Source organism: Cricetulus griseus, chromosome 6 (genome assembly GCF_003668045.3).
Source record: "Cricetulus griseus strain 17A/GY chromosome 6, alternate assembly CriGri-PICRH-1.0, whole genome shotgun sequence".
Classification (NCBI taxonomy): domain Eukaryota; kingdom Metazoa; phylum Chordata; class Mammalia; order Rodentia; family Cricetidae; genus Cricetulus; species Cricetulus griseus.
Genome location: NC_048599.1, coordinates 86,565,451 through 86,587,149, shown reverse-complemented (window position 1 = coordinate 86,587,149; position 21,699 = coordinate 86,565,451). Strand labels below are relative to the sequence as shown.

At 39.6% G+C, this 21,699-nt stretch overlaps 1 protein-coding gene across 1 annotated transcript; it reads left to right on the top strand.

Moving 5' to 3' along the window:
• The first annotated feature begins 16,248 nt into the window (after positions 1-16,248).
• Positions 16,249-17,175, top strand: LOC100764897 (olfactory receptor 4C45). Its single transcript, XM_027420906.1, has one exon. It carries the CDS (start codon positions 16,255-16,257, stop codon positions 17,173-17,175), a length of 921 nt encoding a protein of 306 aa, XP_027276707.1. The 5' UTR covers positions 16,249-16,254.
• The last annotated feature ends 4,524 nt before the right edge of the window (positions 17,176-21,699 follow it).

The window sequence follows — 21,699 nt, the reverse complement described above, 5'->3', positions numbered from 1 at the left end:
CCATTTGATTGGAATATCTTATCCCAACCCTTTACTCTGAGATAATGTCTGTCTTTGAACTCCAGGTGTATTTCTTGTATGTAGCAGAAGGAAGGATTCTGTCTTCTTATCCAATCTGACAGCCTGTGTCCTTTTATAGGCAAGTTAAGACCATTAATATTGAGGGAAATTAAGGTCCATTGAGAGTTCATTCTTGTTTGTTTTTGATTTTTTGTTGGTACTTGTATTGTATGAGGATTTACCCTGCCTTTTATTTTATGTTTTAGTAGAGTGGGGTTATCTTTTGCCTATGATTATGTGAGTGTGGTTAATTTCCTTAATCTGGAGTTTTTCTTCCAGTACTTTCTGTAGGGCTGGATTAGTGTTTACATATTGTTTAAATCTTGTTTTGATGTGGAATATCTTGTTTTCTCCATTTATAGTGATTGAAAGCTTTCCTGGGTATAGTAGTCTGGGCTGGCATCCATGTTCTCTCAGAGTTGGTAGAATATCTATCCATGATCTTCTGGTTTCCAGAGTTTCCATGGAGAAGTCTGGTGTAATTCTGATAGGTTTGCCTTTATATGTTACTTGGCCTTTTTCTCTTGCTGCTCTTAATATTTTTTTATGTATTCTGTACATTTAGTGTTTTAATTATTATGTGACGAGGAGACTTTCTTTTGTGGTCCACTCTATTTGGAGTTCTGTGGGATTCTTGTACTTTCATTGGCATGTCTTTCTTTAGGTTGGGAAAGTTTTCTTCTATGATTTTGTTGAATGTTTTCTGCACCTTTGAGTTGTGTTTCTTCACCTTCTTCCATACCATTTATCCTTAGGTTTGGTCTTTTCACGGTGCTCATATTTCCTGGATATTTTGTGTTATGGATTTGTTGGACTTCAGATTTTCTTTGCTTGACAAGTTTATTTCCTCTAGTTGTCTTCAGTGTCTGAGATTCTGTCTTCCATCTCTTGTATTCTGTTGGGTATGCTTGCATCTGTGGTTCCTGATTGTTTACTCAGCTTTTCTACTTCCAGCATTCCCTCAGTTTGTGTTTTCTTTATTGTCTCTAATTCAGTTTTGAGGTCCTGAAATGTTTCCTTCAGCTGTTTAATTGTATTTTCTTGGCTTTTTTGGCTTTCCTTGATTTCTTGCATTTTTTGGTTCGTCTTTTCTTTCATTTCTCTGATTTTCTGATTTCCTCTTTCAGGTTTTCTATCATCTACATGAAGTTTTTGTTTTTAAGGTTGCTCTCTTCTGTGTTGGGATGCTCATGTCTTGCTGGTGTAGAGTCCCTAGACTCTGGTGGTGTCATATTGGTTTTCCTGTTGTTGGATATGTTCTTCTATTGTCGTCTTCCCATCTCTTCTTCCAGTGGGTACAGGAGGTGTCACTTCCTTTCCTGATGTGTATGGGTCTAGTGATATCTTCAGGTGTGTTCAATTGGCTCCAATATTCTGATGGGTCTCAAGTTGGGTGCAGGCAGGTCTAAGGCATTCACTATCTAGGTGGGTGAGAGCAGCACTGGTGCAGAGATGTCAGAAGAATCTGGGTTGCTTGGTCCTCAGGGGTCCAGCTGAACTGTCTGCAGACCCTGAGCGCAATTTGCCTTGGTGGGCAGGCAGAAGTTGGGCCTAAGGCAGGGGCCAAAGCAGCTCACCTCTGCACTCTCTGCACTCTGTGGAGGCCAGAATAGCCCAGCGATCTCAGCATAGTCAGGGTGCCAGGGTCCTTAGGGACTGATTCAGTCTGCCGGCAGACCCCAGGGTGGGATTTGCCAGGGTGGACAGGCGGAAGTTGGGCCCAAGGCAGGGGCAAAATAGTTCACCTCTGCAATATCTGCACTCTGTGGGTGCTGGAATAGCCCAGCGATATCAGCAGAGTCAGGATACCAGGGTCCTCAGAGACCATTCAGTCTGCCTGCAGACCCCGGGGCATGGCTCTTACATTTTTATGTTCCCTCTTTTTCTGTGATTACAGGCAATCAATGGCTGCTGACAGAAGGATAGTCAGTTTTCTCTAGGAACAAGTTCCCAGTGTTTATCAAATCCTAAGTGTTCAACTCTACACACACACACACACACACACACACACACACACACACACATCCACATGTGTGTGAACATGCATGTGTGTGCAAAATTAAAGAAGTTAAGAGGAGAAGGGTTAGAAGATAGCCACAGGGAGAACTAGAAGCAGAGAGGATTATAAATGATTTAAATGCAGTACCCAATGCAGGAAATTCTCAAAACAATATTAAATAAAAATATAATCAGATTTAGGTGGAAGAAAAAAAGATAGATCAGAGCCAAGATAAAAATCTTCCAAATCTCAGCAATTTCATTACTACCATCATGAAGATCAAATTAAGAAAAGTGACTCCTTAGCCATGCCTAACACATTATTAAATATGCTGCCATCTCATTTTCCAACCCAGATGTTTTAGGTAATACCTTATTTGCAGAAGCTATGTCACTTGCATGTTTAAGCATTTAGAAATCATGTACTCTTCTCTGCATCTCTTTTCCCTGGTGTAACAAGGCTAGAAGCTATGCATTGAATTGGAAGAGTCTTTAGAAAAACAAACTGGATTCATGGAGAATGGCTTCCTTCACCATCACACCATCAGGAGCAGTTAACAGAAAATGAAATTATATGGGTTTAACTAAGAATCCAAAATATATTTGTTATGTAACCACACAAAATGCAACTTACTTCTGACTAATAATTGTATCTGCTAACTTCAGTTTTAAAAAAATTATAGATATTAGACCAGAATTGGATAACATATAAATTTTGCAATTGTCTGAATCCTCCAATACTGTAGGATAGATAAATATCAATCCTTATAAAAGATCCTTTTTCTGCTGCAATATAACATGACATTTTAATATATTTAAGGAATTTAGTATCCCCTTTATTTAAAGATTAAAGGAAAAATGAGCAAAATTACAAAAATGTACACTAGAAATTAACTGTGAAATTAAGACATCAAATGTCAACTAGTTTTTCAAAGATCACCAAGAAAATCATCTTATTTTTTAAAAAATTTTCTTTCAGTACTTTGTACATGAACACTGCATCTACATCACTCCTGATCCTCCTTCCCTCCTCATACTTCCCTGATGGTCCCTCCCTTCAAAATTCATAATCTCTAATTATTATTTTCACATGTGTATACATATTTATATATGTGCATATATGAACACGTGCATATACAACATACTGAATCTATTTACTGTTGCTTATATGTTCATGTGTTCAGAACTGGTCACTTGGCATTGGGAAACCTGTGTGGGAGTTCATCCCTGGAGGAAACTGGTGCTCCCTCTGTCAGCAGCCATTGACCACCTACAGCTCTTCATCCAGTGGTAGGACCGTGTGGAATTTCCCCTATTTATGTTGACATACTAACTGGTGTTGTCATTGTGCAGGTTTTGTTCAAACAGCCACATTGCTGAGATTCTGTGATGCATTTTTTTCTGTCATATTTAGGGAACACTAATTAGCAACAGGAGTCCTGGGCCTCTGAGTTACAATCCTCTGTCCCCGTGATTTTCCATGAGCATTTTAACTACTTGCAGATCTCTGTGATAATCTCTACAAGTTGCAAAAGATGAGGAGTAAAACACACACTTATCTTTGAGCATAAGAATGGTTGTTTATAATTGTTTGGGGAAATGGCAGTAGTAGGTTCATCTGTCTGATCAATGATGGCTCCAGCCACAAGTGATTGTCTTGCTTAATAGTGCCAGGCATTGATTCTCTCCTACTGAGCAGGCCCTAAATCTAATTAGACAGCTGTTGGTTACTCAAAAGATAAAAGAGCCACTGTTGCACCATTATAGCAATCTTGCTAATCCAGTCATTGCATTGGTTCATGGGTTTTACAATCGGTAGGATTACCAGTTTCTCCTCTCCCTTGGCAACCTGCATAGCACCTTCCAATGCCATGAAAGCCAGTATTCAAGAAGGAACCTTCTGGGTCAGCTCAATTCCTCCAAGTCCTATGTATGAAATGTGTAATATCTACAGCAATAAGATCTTACCTTCATATTCTGGAAGGCAACCAAGGGCAATGGCAAGAGCCTGTATTGTTTTGGGAGACTCTTCTATTCCTGATTTCAGTAACTTGAGATGAGATTTTCTAAGCCCTGGCATTAGAGTTTTGGTTAGATCATTGATTTTGTGGCTGGGAGTGTTGGTTAGGAAGTTATCACCCAATATGGTGTAATGCCATGAATATACAGATATAGATACTTATCCTAAGACAACCATAGCTGCCTAGGAGTTATAACACTCAAAGAGACCTGGGCCCATTCACGTCAATGATTAATAAGAATAAGACTCATAGACATTTCCACAGCCCACTCTGGTGGAAGGAATTCCTCAGCCGAGATTTCATTTTCATATATATATATATATATATAATATATATATATATATATATATGTAGTTCTAGTTAGGGAACAAGCTTGTTTCACATGTAAGAAACTTCTTCCTCTCCCGCCCCTCACCCCCATCCCTTCTCCCTCACCCCCAGCCCACCCCAACCCCATCCACCCACCACTCCACAGGCAGGGTAGGGCCCTCAACGGGGGCTATGCAAAGTCCACCAAATTTCCTGTGCTGGTCCTGGGCCCTTCCCCATGTGTCCAGGACCTGAGTGTAACCCTTCATGTGGGATGGGCTCTCAAAGTCCCTTCTTGCACTAGGGAAAAATGCTAATCCACCACCAGAGGCTCCCTGGAGTGCAGAGGCCTCCTTATTGACATTCATGTTCAGGGGTCTGGATCAGTCTTGTACTGGCCTCCCCAACAGCATCTGCGGTCGATGTGCTCTCCCTTGTTCAGGCCAACTCTTCCTGTGGGTTTCTCCAACCTGGTACAGACCCCTTCACTCTTCATTCCTCCCTCTCTTCAACTAAATTCCCAATTTCAGGTCAGTGTATATCTGTGGATGTCTGTCTCTGCTTCCATCAGCAACTGGGTGAGGGCTCTAGGATGGCATAAAGAGAAGTCATCAATCTCATTTTAGGGAAAGGGCTTTTAGGTTATCCTCTCCACCATTGCCTGGATTGTCAGATCATGTCATTTTTGTAGGTCTCTGGCTCTAGATCTCTTCTCGGACCTATAGTGGCTCCCTCTGATATGGTATCTCTCATTCTGCACTCTTTCCTCTATTCTTCCCCCAACACAATATTTCTGCCCCTACATTTCTTCTTCTACTCCTCTTCTCTTACTCTTATTGTAGTAGCTCCTTCCCCCCTAGCCTCATGCTCCCAATTAGTTCAGGAGTTCATGCCACTTCCATTCCTGGGGACCATTTATCCCTTAGAGTCCTTCATGTTTCCTAGATTCTTTGGTGAAGAGGATTATAGGATGGTAATCCTTTGCTCTATATCTAAAATTCATATATCAGTGAGTTCATACCATATTTGTCTTTTTGTGACTGGGTTACCTCACTCAGGATGGTTTCCTCTAGTTCCATCCATTTGCCTGCGAATTTCAAGATTCAATTGCTTTTTTCTGCTGAGTAGTACCCCATTGTATAAATGTACCACATTTTCTCAATCCATTCTTCAGTTGAGGGGCATCTAGGCTGCTTGCAGGTTGTGGCTATTACAAACAATGCTGCTATGAACATGGTTGAACATATGTCCTTGTTGTATGAACATGCACTATTTGGGTATATACCCAAGAGAGGAATGGCTGAATCTTGAGGTAGACTGATTCCCATTTTTTGAGCAACCACCATACTGATTTCCAGAGTGGTCTTACAAGTTCGCACTCCCACCAGCAATGGAGGAGTGTTCCTTTTTCTCCACATCCTCTCTAGCATAGATTGTCAATGGTATATTTTATTTTAGCCATTCTGACAGGTGTGAGGTGGTATCTCAGAGTTGTTTTGAGATGCATTTCTCTGATGGCCAATGATTTTGAGCACTTTCTTAAGTGTCTTTCAGCCATTTCAGATTCCTCTGTTAAGAATTCTCTATTTAGTTCTGCAACCCACTTTTTAATTTCATTGTTTGGTGTTTCGGTGGCTAACTTGTTGAGCTCCTTATATATTTTATAAATCAGTCCTCTGTCAGATGTGGGATCGGTGAAGATCTTTTCCCATTCTGTGGGTGGTCGTTTTGTCCTACTTACTGTTTCATTTGCCTTATAGAAGCTTCTCAGTTTCAGGAGGTCCCATTTATTAATTGCAGACCTCAGTATTTGTGCTACTGGCATAATGTTCAGGAAGCAGTCACCTGTGCCAATTTGTTCAAGGGTAATTCCCACTTTCTCTTCTAGAAGATTCAGTGTGGCTGGATTTATGGTGAGATCTTTGATCCATTTGCACTTAAGTTTTGTGCATGGTGACAGGTATGGATCTATCTGCAATTTTCTGCATGTCTGAATCCAATTGTACCAGCACCATTTGTTGAAGATGCTATCTTTTTCCCATTGCATAGATTTAGCACCTTTGTCAAAAATAAGGTATTCGTAGGTGCGTGGGTCAATATCAGGGTTTTCAATTCGATTCCATTGGTCTATCTGTCTATTTTTGTGCCAGTACCAAGCTGTTTTCAGAACTCTATAGTAGAGTTGAAGTCAGGGATGGTGATGCCTCCAGAAGATCCTTTATTGTAAAGAGTTGTTTTGGGTATCCTGCATTTGTCATTTTTCCATATTAAGTTGAGTATTGTTCTTTCAATGTCTGTAAAAAACTGTGTTGCAATTTTGAAGGGGATTGCATTGAATCTGTAGATTGCTTTTGGCAGGATTGCCATTTTTACTATGTTAATTCTACCTATCCAAGAGTGTGGGAGATCTTTCCATTTTCTGGTATCTTCTTTAATTTCTTTCTTTAAAGTCTCAAAGTTCTTATTGTACAAGTCTTTCACTTTTTTGGTTAGTGTTACCCCAAGATATTTTATGTTGCTTGTGGATATTGTGAATGTTTCCCTGATTTCTTTCTCATTGGATTTATCATCTGTATATAGTAGGGCTACTAATTTTTTTGAGTTAATTTTGTATCCTTGTACCTTGCTGAAGGTGTTTATCAGCCCTAGGAGTTCCCTGGTAGAGTTTTTCGGGTCACTAATGTAGACTATCATGTCAATTGCAAATAGTGAAAGGTTGACTTCATCCTTTCCAATTTGTATCCCTTTGATCCCCTTTTCTTGCCTTATTGCTATAGCCAGAACTTCAAGTACAATATTGAAGAGATATGGAGAGAGTGGACAGCCTTATCTTGTTCCTGATTTTAGAGGAAACACTTTGAGTTTTTCTCCATTTAGTTTGATGTTGGCTATTGGTTTGGTGTATATTGTGTTTATCATGTTTAGATATGTTCCTGTTATTCCTGTTCTCTCCAAGATATTTATCATGAAGGGAAGTTGCATTTTGTCAAAGACTTTTTCAGCATCTAGTGAGATGATCATGTGAATTTGCTTTTTCAGTTTGTTTATATGGTGGATTACATTGATGGATTTTCATATGCTGAACCATCCTTGCATCCATGGGATGAAGCCTACTTGATCATGGTGGATGATTTTTCTGATATGTTCTTGGATTCGGTTCACCAATATTTTATTGAGTATTTTAGCATCGATGTTCATGAGGGATATCAGTCTGTAGTTCTCTTTCTAAGTCTTATCTTTGTGTGGCTTGGGTATCAAAGTGATTGTAGCCTCGTTGAAAGAGTTTGGCAATATCCCATCTGCTTCTATTGTGTGGAACAATTTGAGGAGTACTGGTATTAGCTCTTCTTTGAATTTCTGGTAGAATTCTGCAGTGAAGCCATCTGGCCCTGGGCATTTTTTGGTTGGGAGGCTTTTGATGACTGCTTCTATTTCATTAGGGGTTATTGGTCGATTTAAACTGTGTTTCTGATCTTGATTTAATTTAGGTAAGTGATATTTATCCAGAAAGCTGTCCATTTCCTTTAGGTTTTCCAATTTTGTTGAGTACAGTTTTTCAAAGTATGACCTGAAGATTCTCTGGATTTCCTCAGTGTCCGTTGTTATATCCCCCTTTTCATTTCTGATTTTGTTAATTAGCATGCTCTCTCTCTGCCTTTTGGTTAGTTTGGCTAGAAGTTTGTCTATCTTACTGATCTTCTCAAAGAACCAACTCTTTGTTTCATTGATTCTTTGTACTGTTTCCTAGTTTCTACTTTGTTGATTTGGCTCTCAGGTTGATTATTTCCTGGAGTCTACTCCTCCTTGGTGAGTTTGTTCTTTTTGCTCTAAAGCTTTCAGTTGTTCTGTCAATTCTCTAATGTGACTTCCTCCAGTTTCTTCATGTGGGCACTTAGTGCTATGAACTTCCCTCTTAGCACTGCTTTCAGAGTGTCCCATACGTTTGAGTATGTTGTGTCTATATTCTCATTAAATTCTAGGAAGTCTTTAATTTCTTTTTTTATTTCTTCCTCAACCCAGGAATGGTGCAATTGGGTGTTATTCATTTTCCACTTGAATGTAGGTTCTCTGCAATTCATATTGCTCTTGAATTCTAGCTTTAATGCATGGTGGTCTGATAAGATACAGGGGGTTATTTCAATTCTTTTGTAACTGTGGAGGTTTGCTTTGCTGCCAACTATGTGGTCAATTTTTGAGGAGGTTCCATGTGGTGCTAAGAAGGTATATTCTTTTGTGTTTGGATGGAATGTTCTATAGATATCTATTAAACCCAGTTGGGTCATAACTTCTGTCAGATCCTTTGTTTCTTTGTTAAGATTCTGTCTAGTGGTCCTGTCTAGGGCGTGTAAGGGGGTTGTTGAAGTCTCCTACTATAAATGTGTATGGTTTTATATGTGGTTTGAGCTTTAGTAATGTTTCTTTTACAAATGTGGGTCCTTTCGTATTAGGAGCATAGATGTTCAAGATTGAGACTTCATCTTGATGGACTTTTCCTGTGATGAGTATGAAATGCCCTTCTTCATCTCTTTTGATTGCTTTCAGTTTAAAGTCTAGTTTGTTAGATATTAGGATTGCTACACCAGCTTGTTTCTTGAGCCCATTTGATTGGAAAATTTTTTCCCATCCTTTTACTCTGAGGTATCGCCTGTATTTGAAATTGAGGTGTGTTTCTTGTAAACAGCAGAAGGATGGATTCTGTCTTCGTATCCATTCTGTTAGCCTATATCTTTTTATGGGTAAGTTAACACCATTGACATTTAGGGATATTAATGTCCATTGTTCGTTGGTTCTTCTTTTTTTTGGATTTATTGTTGGTGGTGTCATTGCGTGTGGATTTTGCCCTCCTGTTTCTTTTTGTGTTTGGTAAAATTAGATTATCTATTGCCAGTGTTTTTGTGAGTGTAGTTATATTCGTTGGGTTGGAGTTTTCCTTCCAGAACCTTCTCTAGTGCTGGATTTGTGGATATGTATTGTTTAAATCTGCTTTTGTCATGGAATATCTTGTTTTCTCCATCTATAGTGATTGAATGTTTTGCTGGGTACAGTAGTCTGGGTTGACATCCATGCTCCCTTAGTGTTTGTAGGGTATCTATCCAAGACCTTCTGGCTTTCAGAGTTTCCATTGAGGAGTCGGCTGTGATTCTGATTGGTTTGCCTTTATATGTTACTTGGCCTTTGTCCTTTGCTGCCCTAAATAGTTTCTCTTTATTCTGTAGATTTGGTGTTTTGATTATTATGTGTCAGGGGGACTTCTTTTTGTGGTCCAGTCTGTTTGGTGTCCTGTAAGCTTCTTGTACTTTCATAGGCATATCCTTCTGTAGGTTCGGGAAGTTTTCTTCTAAGATTTTGTTGAATATGTTTTCTGTACCTTTGAACGGTGTTTCTTTACCTTCTTCTACACCTATTATTCTTAGGTTTGGTCGTTTTATGGTGTCCCATATTTCCTGGATATTTTGTGTTAGGGATGTGTTGGACTTGAGGTTTTCTTTGGTTGGTGAATGTATACCCTCTAGCGAGTCTTCAGTAGCTGAGATTCTCTCTTCCATCTCTTGAATTCTATTGGTTATACTTACATCTTTAGTTCCTGATCGTTTATCCAGCCTTTCCATTTCCAGCATGGCCTCATTCTGTGTTTTCTTTATTGTGTCTATTTCAGCTTTCATGCTTTGAACTGTTTCAAGAGCTTCCTTCACTTGTTTGGATGTTTTTCTTGGGTTTCTTTAGATTCTTTAAGAGATTTGTTTATTTCTTGAATTTTTTGGTTTGTCTTTTCCTCCATTTCGTGTAATTTTTTGTTTGCTTTTTCTTCTATTTCTTTAAGGGATTTTCTTGTTTCCTCTTTAAAGGTCTCTATCATCTTGCTGAGATAATTTTTGAGGTCCATCTCATCTTCCTGCTCTGTGTTGGGCTTTTCAGATCTTGCTGGAGTGGAGTCCCTAGAATCTGGTGGTGTCATATTGGTCTTTCTGTTGTTGAGTGAAATCTTATTTTGTCTTCTTCCCATATCTTCTTTTAGTGGGTGCAGGTGGGGTCTCTCTATCTCCTCTTGTGACCCAGTGGTGTGTGGGGGCCAGGAATTCAATGTTCACAACTCTGCATGGTCTTGCCTCTCTTGGTATTCTCCGCACTAGTTCCTGGGTCTGTTGGCAGAATGGAAGAGTGGGGTGGTAGCAGATTCAGGGAGCAGGGAGCTCCTCCCTGCCTGGGTGTGTCTACTCCAAGCCAGCAGGTGCAGGCGTTGGGAGGGTGGGGGGATTGGGTTGAGTGATTTTTGGGGGGCGAGTTAGGAAAGGGCAGAGACTCACTACCTAGTTCCTGGATCTGTCACAGAAAGGCGGTTTCATTTTCTTGGTGATACTAGTTTAGTAGGTTGACAGAAAACACCCAGCACAATGTTCATTAGTTATCTTATCTGCTTTTGATATCATAATAATGCCTCTTCAGTCAGATTTAAAGTATTGTCTTCTAAATTTTGTAGAAAAGCTTGAGAAATATTAGAACTTCTTAAACCTTTGAGAAAATTTTCAATATCTGGATGAGATTTTTCTTTCACATATCACATTTTATTAATTATTCTCTTTTAAAAGAAGAAACGAAACTCAGGCTTATACTTCAACAAAAATGAAACTTAAAGCCATTATACTAAGTGCTGCTACAAGAGGGATTTTGTATATGAAGCCTTTACCCAGAAGGGCTTGTGTATGAAGCTTGTGGCTAGAACACTTGCCTGGCATGTGCAAGGCCCCGAATTCAATTCTTGGTACTCTATAAAAAGGCATATTTATGAAAGGGCAGATACTGCCCTGTTTAACCCTTGGGAGTCAGCTTGACTAGTAACAATTGTGAGACAGGAAATAGTACTTACCTGAACTTCAAAAAAGAAGTGTTATGAGAAACTTAGAAAAAAGAATAATAAATAGCTTTCATAACTAAGGAATATAGTTTAGAAATACAAAAATGTTCATAAGTATTGATGAGGAAAATGGTTTACAATAATGTGAATATATGTAATGCCACTGTCTTAGTTAGGATTTTATTGCTGTGGAGAGACACCATGACCTTGGGAACTCTTATAAAGAAAAATCTATAATATGGCACTGGCTTCCAGAACAAAGTTTTAATCCATTATTGTCATAGCAAGAATATGGCAGCATATGGTGCTGAAGAGATAGTGAGAGTTCTACATCTGGATCCACAGACAGCAGGACAAGAATGATATAATGGGCCTGGCTTGAGTACCTGAAACGTTAAACCCCAGACCCAGTAACACATTTCCTCCAATAGGGCCACATCTACTCCAAAAAGGGCACATAGCCTAGTAGTGCAACTCCTTCTGGGGGACTATAGTGGCCATTTTTATTAACACTACCACAGCCACTAAACTTTACCTTTAAATTTGTTAAATACAGAGAGGTCTATGACTAAGAATTATGGTAAACAAAGGCAACAAATGTTGAATATTACAATAGAGGTAGAAGATTTGCTTTTCTTTACTGGTCCTCAAATTAAGGTATATGTTAACCTTGTTTAAGTGCAAGACTGATAACATCAACTGGAAAATCATTACATGTGAGATTTCTGCTATTTAACATCTCCTCAGAAGCTACCGGAACCTCCTTCAGAATGATATTTTCCCTGACTCTGCATGTATTTATTGATCAGTCCCTGGCTGTGTGTGACATTCTCAACACCGACTTATTGAGAACATGGCACCAAACTCTAAGAATCATTTCTCTTCCACAAGGAGGAGACATAGCTAAAAAGTATGGGGGGTGGGAAGAAAAAAAGAATCAGTTTTCTTTCTGGAGTGGAGACTTAAATATGTATGTATCCATGCCCAAGACAATGAGTGAGGTAGGCAATCACACTGAAGGACAATGTTTTCTCTGACTTTTTAAAATTCCTATCCAGTCTATGGTAGGTTGTTATAGGACCAATTTCCCACCAGTGTGGTCTCAAAGCCATGTCAGCCCCAAATGAACACTAAAAGACTTAAATATGAAATTGTTGGCCGATGACTTGGGCTTCTTAATGGCTAGTTCTGTCTTAATTATTAACCCATTTCTATTCATCTATGTATTGCCACAATGCTGTGACTTACCCAGTAATGCCCGGCATGGTGTTACTCCTCCAGCAGCATCGTGACTGTGTCAGGTCTGTCTGCTTCCCTTTCCAAGAATTCTCATCCTCCTAGTCCCACCTATCATCCTGCCTTATTGGTCACACTGTTTTATTCATCAGCCAAGAAGAAAAACATATGTACAGAAGACATCCCCATCAGTAGTTAAGGGTCCTGCCTTATCCCTTTAACTAAATTCAGCAGGCCATTAATGAAAATGTCACCATCTCCAATGTCTAATGTTGTTATTTCTAGCTTTAAGTGACAATGTTCTTCAGACTAGTCATATTTTTAGAGAGGTATCCATCCTATGAATTCTAAACTATACCTAAAACTATTCCATATACTTGACCAACATCAATGAAGCTACAATTAGCAAAAGAAGTATTTATAAAACTTTAATAAAGGAGGTTTCAAAAGTATAACACCAATTTCTTATCCTAAAGTGCAGTGCACATACAAATTTGGCCACAGCCCAACTGCATTCCTAAAATAAGTTTGATAAAGAAGTTTGCAGGCACCAAATGGAAGTATAGAGAAGACCTTGACTACTGACTTGGCAGAGATTTTAAGAGAAATAATTATCAGTCCTTTGGGTACTTGAAAGGCCAAAGCATTACCACATCCTACATTCTTTCTGAAAGTCTACTTAAACAGTTGTTTAGAATCAAGAGAGAAGGAATCACAAATCATTGCTTTGTGAGCCAATGTAGAGATGTGGTAACAATGTTGTTTTCAGAGACACAACTTGGTATCACTGAGTTTCTGTAGAGGTAAGTTAAAAAAAAACAACTTAGGAATAAAAGAAATTCTCCCTGCACGAAAATTTTAATGGGCTACTAAGAAGCTAAAGCAGGTGCCCAAAATGGTAGAGAAACCCAGGACCAATCAAGCTATTTACATTTACTTACACATCTTGTAGTGGAATACACAAAGGCTTTCTGCTCTCAGATGTTAGTTTTTATGTTGAGTATTTTTAATTTAACATATATATATATATATATATATATATATATATATATATATATATTGTGTGTGTGTGTGTGTGTGTGTGTGTGTGTGTGTTTGTTCAACTATAAATATGTCTCAGGAAAGTGACAAAGTACATAGGAATTAATCCCTAGAACAGTCAAACTTTCCTAGCTAAAATAGTCCATTTCAGAGTAAATTTTTTATCAGTTCAAATTAGAAACAAGCTTGCTTCACATGCCAATCCCTTCTCCCTCTCCCCCCAACCCCCCACCAGCCTCCCACCTCATCCCCCTTTGCTCCCCAGGGAGGGTAAGGCCCTCCATGGGATTCCCCATAGTCTGTCATAACATCCTGGGCAGCACCTAGGCCCTCCCCTATGTGTCCAAGCTGAGAGAGCATCCCTCCATGTGGGATGGGCTCTCAAAGTCCCTCCTTACACCAGGGATAAATATTGATCCACTACCAGGGGTGCCAAAGGGTGCTGAGACCTCCTCATTAACATCCACGTTCAGGCGTCTGGATCAGTCCCATGCTGGTCTGGGGTCCATGTGCTCCCTTTTGTTCAGGTCAGCTGTTCTGTGGGTTTCACCAGCCTGGTCCCAACCCCTTTGTTTTTCTTCCTCCCTCTCTACAACTGAGTTTCAGAGTTCAGTTCAGTGTATAGCTGTGGGTGTCTGCCTCTGCTTCTATCAGCCTCTGGATGAGGACTCTAGGATGGCATATAAAGTAGTCATCAGTCTCATCATAGGGGAAGGGCATTTAGGGAAATCTCTACACCACTGCCTAGATTGTCATTTGGTGTCATCCTTGTAGATATCTGGAAATCTCCCTAGTGCTAGTTCTCTCCTTTGCCCTATAATGGCTCCCTCTATTATGGTGTATCTCATGCTGCTCTCCTCTATTCTTCCCCTGACTCAAACTTTCTGTTCCTCCATTTCCTCCTCTCCTCTCCTCTTCTCCCCCTCTCATTCTGCCAGCTCCCTCTCCCTTACCCTCATGCTCCCAATTAACTCACGAGATCCTGCCCTTTCCCATTATCCTGGGTCCATGCATTTTTTCTAGTAGAATACTTCTTGATTCCTAGTCATTTCAGAGTAAATTTTAAGTGAAAATGGAAATCAAAACACAGAAAACAACCATAATGGGGAACTGTATAGAGAGATGTCAGCTCACAGAGTCTGTGGAATTTTGTGCTACATGTGTCCAGAGGTGAAGAACCAATGACTGCACTAGACTACAAACAGGGACATCTCTACATTCAACTACACCCAGGTTGGTGAAAACTACATTATTTCTTTAAATACTTCAAGCAGATTCGCTTGATTTGAACAATTTGTTGTAATTGGAGTGGACCTAGTAATCTTATACAAGATTCAGTGTAATGTTTTGTTATGAAAATGAATGCATGAAACACAATAACATTAAATAATCTGTAGGAAACCCCATATCAGGTAATATTAAGAAGTCACCTTTAAAATGCTATGTCCAGTAGTCTCACTAAATACACTCATTCTGATGTCTTGTGTGTAACAGCCTGAGTGCTTTTCACCTTTTCTAATTTCCAGGCTGCTACGTTGAAGTTAGATCCTTAAGTTAAGTACAGTGTGAATGATGAACTACATAGTTGCCATGTACATGTCCAATGAATAAAAGGGAAATACTCAGGGACTAAGCCACCCTAAAAACCAAGTATATTTTCCTCAAGTGTATTGTAACTGAGGAGTTTCAATGATGACCTCTCTATCCAGAATGTGGATGTTATGGGAAGAAAACTATGTCAATTGTTTTTTGGCAGGTGTTGTGGGAAAAGGCAGAAAGGGGAAGAAAACGAATAAAATCTCTCCTCTTTTGTAAAAGCAATGACATGTTAGTGAAAGTACACATACAGAAATTGAAAGAAAGCATTTTTGTATGACATCAACATTTCCACTAGTTGTCAGTGAAAACCGTACATTCATCTATTTTGCCTGGATATAAACCAAAAACAAAGAGTATATTTTCTTAGCCAGCCTCTCATAGGTGCCCTCACCTCATATAACTCTGAATATAATCCTATATGAGGAAATAGTTCAGCTTTTTGGAATGACATTGGAGCCTTTGCATGTATACATCCAATGATACAAAAAATGGATCATGAAAGAAGGGACCATGGGATATCTGGCATAAAAGCTTCTGTTCTAAAATTAATTATACCAAATGAGCTATTAAAAAATGTTCTCTCCCTGTAATTATGTCCCTATCCTCTGGTTCATGTGCATCATATGATACAGAGAAGTCATACATACAGAACACAGGAGCATTGTGTCCAACAAGGCTTTAGTTCTTTGCTGTCCCAATAAATTTCATGCACAGAGTGTTCATAGACTTTTAACATTCACATTAATGCACAAACATAATTTCATTTAAATTAAGATTCATGATATTTTTGACACAGGAAAAAAACAATAAAGTAAAGCCAAGTTTGAGATTGTTTCCAGGATTTAATAAAAGTGGGGTCAGTGACAGCATTCAGCCAACCACCTTAATAAGACTTTGCTTTGTTTTGGTATTATAATAAAGTATTAGTACTAAGCTAAACTACTTGCAAACTTCAAAATTGTCTGCAAAGTGATCCAAGGTGCAGAATATTGTAGCTTTAATATTTCATCAATTATAACAATGAGATCACAAAATATTTTAATTTAGAATTTAAAATATGATCACAGACATTCTATCTTTATTTTTCAGATGAGCACATTCATATATTCATACAACTTGTACCAAATTTGGGAAAAGATGAACAATATCACAGAATTTATCCTTCTAGGCTTGACTCAAGACCCAAATCTGCAGAAACTTTTATTTATTGTATGCTTAGTAATCTATTTGATCACACTGGCAGGTAACATGCTCATCTCAGTCACCATCTTCATCAGCCCAGCCCTGGCTACTCCCATGTACTTTTTTCTCTCCTACTTGTCCATTGCAGATGGTTTGTACTCCTCTTCCATAGCACCCAAAATGATCCTTGACTTGATCTCTGAGAAGAACACTGTATCTTTCAATGGCTGCATGACTCAACTTTTTGCTGAACATTTTTTTGGTGCAGCTGAAATCATCTTGCTGATTTCTATGGCCTATGATCGCTATGTAGCCATCTGCAAGCCCTTGCACTACTTGACCATCATGAGCAGACCTGTGTGTGTATTCTTGGTGGGGGCTGCTGTAGTCCTGGGATTCATCCATGGAGGAATACAGACTTTATTTATGGCTCAGTTACCATTCTGTGGCCCAAATATCATTGACCACTTCATGTGTGACTTAATACCACTCCTGGAGCTGGCCTGCACTGACACTCATACTTTAGGTCCACTAATTGCTGCCAACAGTGGATCACTGTGTTTACTCATTTTCTCTATGCTGGTTGCTTCCTATGTAGTCATCCTTCACTCCCTGAGGAATCACAGTTCAGAAGGACGTCACAAAGCCCTGTCTACCTGTGCCTCTCATGTCACTGTTGTTGTCTTATTCTTTGTACCTTGTTCATACCTGTACCTAAGGCCCATGACCTCATTCCCCACTGACAAAGCTGTGACTGTGTTTTGCACTCTGGTGACGCCTATGTTGAACCCTTTAATCTATACCCTCAGAAATGAGGAGGTCAAAGGGGTTATGAAGAAGCTTTGGCGTCAAATGAGGAAAGTTGGTGATACATAAGCCTGGTGATTTGTGTTTTAAAATGTCTAGCACTGTTTCATGGACATTTGTTCTCCTTTTTAAAGGGTTAAAATGATGATAGTGAATTCTATCTCATCTATACCAAATTTTCTTTTTAATTCTTTGTTCTCTCATTCTATACATCTCAACTTCAGCCTCCCCTCCCGCCACTCCTCCCAGTTCTCACCACCTCTCCTCTGCCCCAGATCTGCTCTTCCTCCATTTTCAAATTTTATTTGAATAATAATTGTATCTCTGAATGGTGTACAGTGTGACACTGCATGTAGATAATATATATGATAAATGGAGCTTTCATTTTTGTAGCAGATGAAGACTATTACAGGGATCCGCACCTAGTTCAAATGCACAAAATAAGTGGTCAAGTGGTAAACTGCCCAAATGGTACATCTTAAATGCCATCCCTATACATGAATCTCAGAGAACATTTCAAAAGAGGGGACAAGAACATTGCAACGGCCAAAAGACTAGGATACCAACTACATGATAATGACACTAGACATACAAGGAAGGACACAACAGTATGAAGTCTCAACAGTATGAATGCTGAAGCATATTGCATTTTTAATCCATTCTTCTACTGACAGAAATATCAGTTCACATTAAGAGTATATATGAGGGGTCTGGATAGACTTTAAGACTCAGAAAGAGCAGTTGTAGCCCATAGTATTTTTAGAACCCCTACAATACTCAATTTCTTATAATAAGAAGAAAAATAAATATAATGTTAATCTCATTTGTATAATACTCATCATTATACCAATGATTTCATAAAGCATACATTTTAATATTCTTGTTAGGAGAATAATTATGAAGAGAAAATGGGGTGATATATTACTTATGATTTATTAAAGCTTACCTGAAGAGTTGAAAGCAAAGATAGCCACAAGCCATAGAATCCAGATACACACCTTTCTTCCCAGCAGCCAGAAACTAGGAGGTGGTACACACCTTTAATCCTAGGACTCAGGATTAAGTGGTAGATAGATCTCTGGGAGTCCAAGACCACCCAGATCTACACAAGATAATCTCTGCATGTGGGATCACATGCCTTTAATCCCAGCACTACAGAGGTATAAAAATAGGAGCAGGGTCTTCAGTAGTCAGTATCAAGTAGTTTTTCTCCTGCCACATTGGGGATAGGAAGACATTCAGTCTCAGGATTCTCCAGCCAAACTGAGGAGAGCCAACAGGATCAGACCATTCCACCTGATAGTGGTAAGAGCTAGCGGCCCAATACTTTGCTTTTCTGTTTTTCAGCTTGAAATTTAAACCCCAATATCTATCTCTGGGTCATTTATTTTTCATGCAACAAGAAAAGAAACAAGAACTGGCATAGTTCTATTGTATGTGGGAAGTAGATCAACACCAACACACTTGGTACCTTTCATGCTCTGTACTGGAAGTTGTGTTTTAAATGTGGTTGTATTTTAAAAGAGAGAAAGACAACTGTATGTGAAAGTAATACAGAAGGTGGGACAAGTCTTCAAAAAAATGTTCACCAAAAATGCTTTCTATCTTCCTAAGTAAGAGAGAATTCCAAATGCTTAATAGAGGAGTAGAATAATTTTCATTTAACACAACCACACAGAGGGAGCATCTCTACTTCATTTTCACACATACACACACACACACACACACACACACACACACACACACACACACACACACGAACATTTCTTTCAGAACTTCTTCTATGTATAAAGTTATCTGTTTAAAATAGAAGAATTGAACTGCAGAGATGATTCTCTGTGCACAGTACTTGCCCTGAGAACCTGAGTTTGGATCCCCAATTTCCAAAAAAGCCAAGCATGGCAGAAAGCACCTGTAACTTTACTGTGACAGGTGGACTCCAAGGCTTACCAGCTAACACTCTACCTAACAGTGAACTCCAGGTCAGTGAAAGAGACCAATGTCACAAAGTAAGGTAGGAAATAATTTAGTCACCCAACAGAGACACACAGGCACACACACACACACACACACACACACACACACACACACACACACACACACACACACACAATAAAAACCCACAAAGTATACACACACACAAACAAACAAACATTTTAAAATAAATATAGGTAAAACTCGTTTTTAAAGAATTGAAGAAATTAAGCCAGGCATTGGTGGCGCACGCCTTTAATCCCAGCACTCTGGAGGCAGAGGCAGGCAGATCTCTGTGGGTTCAAGGCCAGCCTGATCTCCAGAGAGAGTGCCAGGATAGGCTCCAAAGCTACACAGAGAAACCCTGTCTTGAAACCCCCCCAAAAAAGAGAATTGAAGAAATTGTCTTGAGTGAAAGAAAATGTGGTAGACAAAGCCTGGGTCAATAGGCCTTATCTGTCATCTTATCTCCTGCACTAATTAGTACTGTGAACACATGCCAGGGGCTCCACTCTCTGCCTGCTTCATCTTTCCAATTCTTCAGTAAAAAGAAGCAGGTTTACATACTCCTTAAATAGCAGGAAATAAATTATTTGCACAGTAGAAGTGTATCAGTTAAAAATTGTGAAATTTTCTCTAACCGTGGACAAGATTCAGGGATGACAGCAGAGGGTAATGGATGCTGGGGCTGCCACTCTAATGGAAGAGTCATAGCACACAACTACTGTCCTGCTCTATACAGGACTGCAGGGGATAGAGACTTGTGTCCTAGCCTTGGCTCAGTTCTAATATATCACAAACAGTACCAAATTACACATAAGAACATCATCACAGTGGGTTATGGTATTAGTAAGGTTGCTCCATGGGTCAGTAGCCAGGTCCCTAACAGACAAGAAGTTCCTCACCAATCCCAATTCTAGGATTAAGATGCTTCTGTGTCTAAGAACCTGAGACTGGACAGGCCATGGGCCTGTGGGAAAAATAAATACTATTGTTCTGCTAAAGGAACCCAGAAATAAAATGACTCTTAATGTCATTCTGCTATACACATAGATCAGTGCCATTCACAGCCATCATTATCAAATCTTCTTCTGGCATTATATGGGAACCTATACAGAGACCCACTACTGGACAACAAGCAGAGGACAAGAAACTTCGGAACACTCAGTCCTAAAGAAGAGGTCCTCATCAAAGCTGCCCCACAGGACTCAACTATGCAGAAGAGGAGGAAAAAGGAATATAGGAGCCAGAGGACACTACACCAAGGAAATAATGTCTTATGACACAACAGGCCTGCTGCACATATAAACTCACAGACTGTTACAGCATGCACAAGGTCTGTACAGGTTCAAGTCAGATGGGATCCCAGCACTGAGAAGGAGAAGTAGACATGAGCTCTTGTCTCTAACCAAAAACCTTTCTCCCTTTAACTACTTCTTTCAATGAAAAAAATCAGTTTTCTCCAATGGAGTTTCACTGGGTATACAAACTACTCTTAAGGGTAGGCTCCATACCCAGGACTAGATGCCCAACACCAAAAACTCAGTGGTGGTTTATAGATTTTTTTTTGTTTCATATGCTTTTGAGAATTCATTTTATCTTACTGGTCTTTTGCTAGTATATTAGGGTTTCCAATTTTGGCAGGAAAGTGGGGATTGTGTTTGTGTGTTATGCTTTTTTTTTTTTGGTTTTTTGAGATAGGGTTTCTCTGTGTAGCTTTGAAGCCTATACTGGCATTTGCTCTGGAGACCAGGTTGGTCTCAAACTCACAGGGATCTGCCTGCCTCTGCCTCCCGAGTGCTGGGATTAAAGGCGAGCGCCACCAACACCCAGCTGTGCGTTATGCTTTTTAATTCTTCTTTGTTTTCTTGCTGGTTTACTTGCCAGTTTGTTTTCTAAAGAGAGAGAGAAAGAAGGCATGGAGTTGGATGGATGGGGAGATGAGGAGGCTCTAGCAGGTTGGGGAGGGAAAACTGTGATCAGAATATATTACATGAAATTGTTTTTCTTGTTTTTACTTTCGTTGATTCTTTCATACATTTTGATCCCATATATCTGCCTGTCCCCTTGAATCTGCCCTCTGCCCTTGCAACCTCCCTATCAAAACAACACCAAATGTAAAAGAAAAGCCAAAAACCAAACCAAACAAAAACAGAGAATCTTTTGTGCATGCTCTAGTGTGGCCCAATGGTCACACAGCTTTAGTCCATTCATTCGGACTTGCACATGTTCATTGTCTCTCTCAGGGTCTTTGGTTTCTGCTACACCACAGATTATGGACTCTCACTGTGGCTCCTCTTGGCTATCCTCTTCCTGTCCTGAGTCACAAAAATCCTGCTGTTTTGGATCTGTAGGTTTGCCATCTTCAAATGCTCCAACAGATCATAGATGAGGTAGATGTTAGGGTGGGCCAACTCATAGCCCTGGTTCTGGGCCTGAGTGGTAGCTGTGTTGCTCAGCTCCTAGCTTTCCCTCATCCTCACTACCCAGATGAGCTCTCCAGCACTGCCTCATCTAGCTCACCCATGCAGCCTACAGGAAGGAGCTGGACCAGTTTTCCTGCTCTTGGGCCCTCAGACCTGGATCCCGCTCATTCATTATGACCAGAATCAGCTCTAT